At 39.4% G+C, this 3,156-nt stretch overlaps 1 protein-coding gene across 1 annotated transcript in view; it reads left to right on the forward strand.

Annotated features, from left to right (window-relative positions):
* The window catches only part of ints2 (integrator complex subunit 2), a 48,286-nt gene that overhangs the window by 29,415 nt on the left and 15,715 nt on the right, over window positions 1-3,156 (forward strand). Inside the window, 2 exon segments of the mRNA XM_014026538.1 lie at window positions 1,282-1,458; window positions 2,319-2,473. Coding sequence (XP_013881992.1) covers window positions 1,282-1,458; window positions 2,319-2,473 — 332 coding nt within the window.

The following is a 3,156-nucleotide window of genomic DNA, read 5'->3' on the forward strand; positions in this document are numbered from 1 at the left end:
CTTATCAAATAACTTTGAGCCTCGTCAGGAAAAAAAGAATGGAGGCTTTTATCTTTCTGCCCCGAGAGGCGGAAACAAATGGTGGACTGAGGGATTTTTTTTTTTCGTCACTGGACGGTTTTCCTCGTTGCGACGCGACTCGCATCAAATCAGACCGTCATTTAAAAAAATTAAATGTGGCATATACTTTAAGTTCGGATCTACTTGGCCTAACAACACAATTTAAAAACTGGTTTAAAGTTCAAAGTCTCTACTTTTCACTCGAGTGTCTCAGAGAAGGCGGATCTTTACAGGTAGAGTTTTTTTCCCCCAAACTTTGTTTAGGTCAGCCAGCATTGACAATGCTCTGCGTGTGATGTAAACAGCTCGGCGACATGGCAAGGGACACATAAATCGCGGGACACAATGAATCGATAATGAAGTTTGTTGCCAACGCTTTTAATAATCTCTTTTCATCAATTCGTTGTTGCAGCCCTAAATTAAAATGACTTTTAATAATCAATTAATTGGATAGAAGCCATGAAAAAATCTTTTATTTTGTTTACTAAAAWTTTTTTAAGGGGGGCGTTATGCAAAATCGACTTTTTTGCACTTTATATCATGTTAAAATGTCAATTCCTCATAAACACGTACCTAGAGTGTTGCTTTTACTCATTCATACATGTTTGAAAAATCCTTRAATCTCCTGTGGTAGTCATGTGGAGCTGCCTAAACACTTGCCTAAATACAAAGCACTGCCTTTTTGTACATAGCTCCTGCCTGGACCTCAGTCTGCAGCTGAGCTCCCGCCCCACAGAGCACTCCTCCAACGAAGCATTGTTGTGATGACGTGCTGAAGTGGGAGTGTCGGAAATGGTAGGAGGTTCTTACAGTGACAGGGACCAATTTCAAGGTGTTTAGATTGACTGATGCAAAGTGAAATTTAATTTTGATATATATACAGCAGTTTCATAATAACTGAAGGTAACATATTTTGATTGTAGAATTGAACTATGTGCCTGGAAAATACTTTAAACCCCCCCCACCACCACCACCACCACCACAACCTTTAAGATATAAAAAAAATAACAAAAACAAATACTGTAAAAAGTTACAGTATTTGTTTTGCTTTTTTGTTCAAATATGAAACTTCCCTGTTTTTAATCTTTGATTTAGCACTCATTCCAGTGAATATTTGGATTTGTGTGTCATAGGATTTTTTGAACCTGTAGACTGGATAAGAAATGTATCTGTCTTTACACTTTTTGTTCTGACTTTGCCTTTAATGGTTGCTTTTGTCAGGACTGGATCTATCGTCAGCTCTGTGAAACAACAACACCCATCCACACCCAGCTGATTCCTCTAGTCGATGCCTACATCAWCTCGATCCTCACTCCAGCATCTAAGGCCAACCCCGAGGCCACCAATCAGCCAATCACTGAGCAGGAGATCCTTAATGTCTTCCAGAACTCTGCAGGAGTGAGTCATTCTTGAGATATCTATGGAATGGCAAAACTCTAGATCTGCATCCTAAAATGTTAACAGGTTCATGCACCACARTCTATGTTCTTTAGTGGAGCTGGTAACATGACCTATAACTAATTAGGACTGGGCGATATGGCTTAAAAATGTATCACAATATAACTGTTTCATATCAGTCAATATCGATATTAATTTATGTATTTATTTTTTTGTTGTTTGTTTGTTTTAACTATTTGAAATAAGGACAAGGAGAAAAAAGGATTAACACTGCCAAACAGTTGACATGACTTTTCACAATTTCCCCTTGAGTTGTTGAACTTATTTTTTCCTTTGTTCTTTTTTATTTTGAAGCAGTTATGATGCACAGTGGTGAAACATGAAACTGATACTGCTCAACATGTTGTTGCTAGCTGACCATAGAGTGAGTGGGTTAGTTGATGCCACCAAMCCTGCTTAGCTGGGCCGTGAGAGGTAGAGCAGCTAAAGCCTGTCCTCTGCCTACTTCCCCTAGAATGCTGTGCAGTTCTGGATCAGAGTTCAGTGAAATGATCAACTTTCTGTTTGACGAATATTCCATTGATATAATGTCTATTGTGTTATATAATTTTATTGAATTATTGCCCAGCCCTATTGCAATTATTTTAAAGTCCAAGTAAACTTACTAAACAAAATCTGTAACATAAGTAGTGAACTGCAAATGAGACAAATTTATTTATCTCTGAAGTTGTTTTGTAATAAGGGGTAATAAATGAATAGTTTAAAAACACTCATCTTCACACATTTAATCATGGCAGAGCTCTGTTCCACAGGCAACCCCTCTCCTATAACTGTCACTTATGTTTCCCTCCGTCGGTCAGCAAGGGGAAAGTAGTCGAGCAGGACGCCAGTGCTACTCCATCACCACACAGCTGCTTATCCTTTACTACATCCTGTCTTATGAGGAGAACCTGCTGGCAAGCACCAAACAGCTTGGTAAGACGATACTTATAAAAAGTGTGCCTGCCATCCTATTTTGATGTTTACTCACTTCCTTTCCATTTCCTTTTTTCTCTTTCTTTGCCTGCCTGAAGTGTTCATTGTCGTTTCTTTCACTAAAAAATGTTTTGTTAGTCAGAGGGAATCTGTCAGGCAGCATGAAGAGGAAGGAAGCTTTTGTCCTCTGTAAAGTTGCAGGAGATGTTTTGACTGTAGATGAGAAGTCATTCATTCTTTTCTTTCTTGGCTCTGAATGTTGGCTGCTTCATAAATAATMAATGGGAGCTGACAAAGAGCCAAACCCAGCGGCAGCAGGAGCACAACTTAACTAGGACACACATAGGTTAGACTGAAGCCTCATTCATAAGACTGCTCAGTCCAGGACTTTTCCGTGTTCTGTCCTCCTCCGAGCATTCAGAAAAAACACGGAGGCGGAAGGGCGAGTAAAATGAGCCCGCCTCCGATGTGCCCCTGAGCCACGAGCAGAGGTAGTATCAGAGCCAGGACCCACTTGTGAAAAAGCAACCTACGGATCCGAGCTCAGAATAATGAGCTGATGACATCAGTGAGCAACCCCAGGATCTAACCAACAGATTTATTACCAAGGGAATATTAAAAATGACACAAAACAGCAACTTTATAGTTAGTTTTAAACATAATGAGCCACAGGTATAGTGAGCTGATTTATTTATATACAGTATGTGTGTGTGTATATATATA

Source organism: Austrofundulus limnaeus, unplaced genomic scaffold (assembly GCF_001266775.1).
Source record: "Austrofundulus limnaeus strain Quisiro unplaced genomic scaffold, Austrofundulus_limnaeus-1.0 Scaffold565, whole genome shotgun sequence".
Classification (NCBI taxonomy): domain Eukaryota; kingdom Metazoa; phylum Chordata; class Actinopteri; order Cyprinodontiformes; family Rivulidae; genus Austrofundulus; species Austrofundulus limnaeus.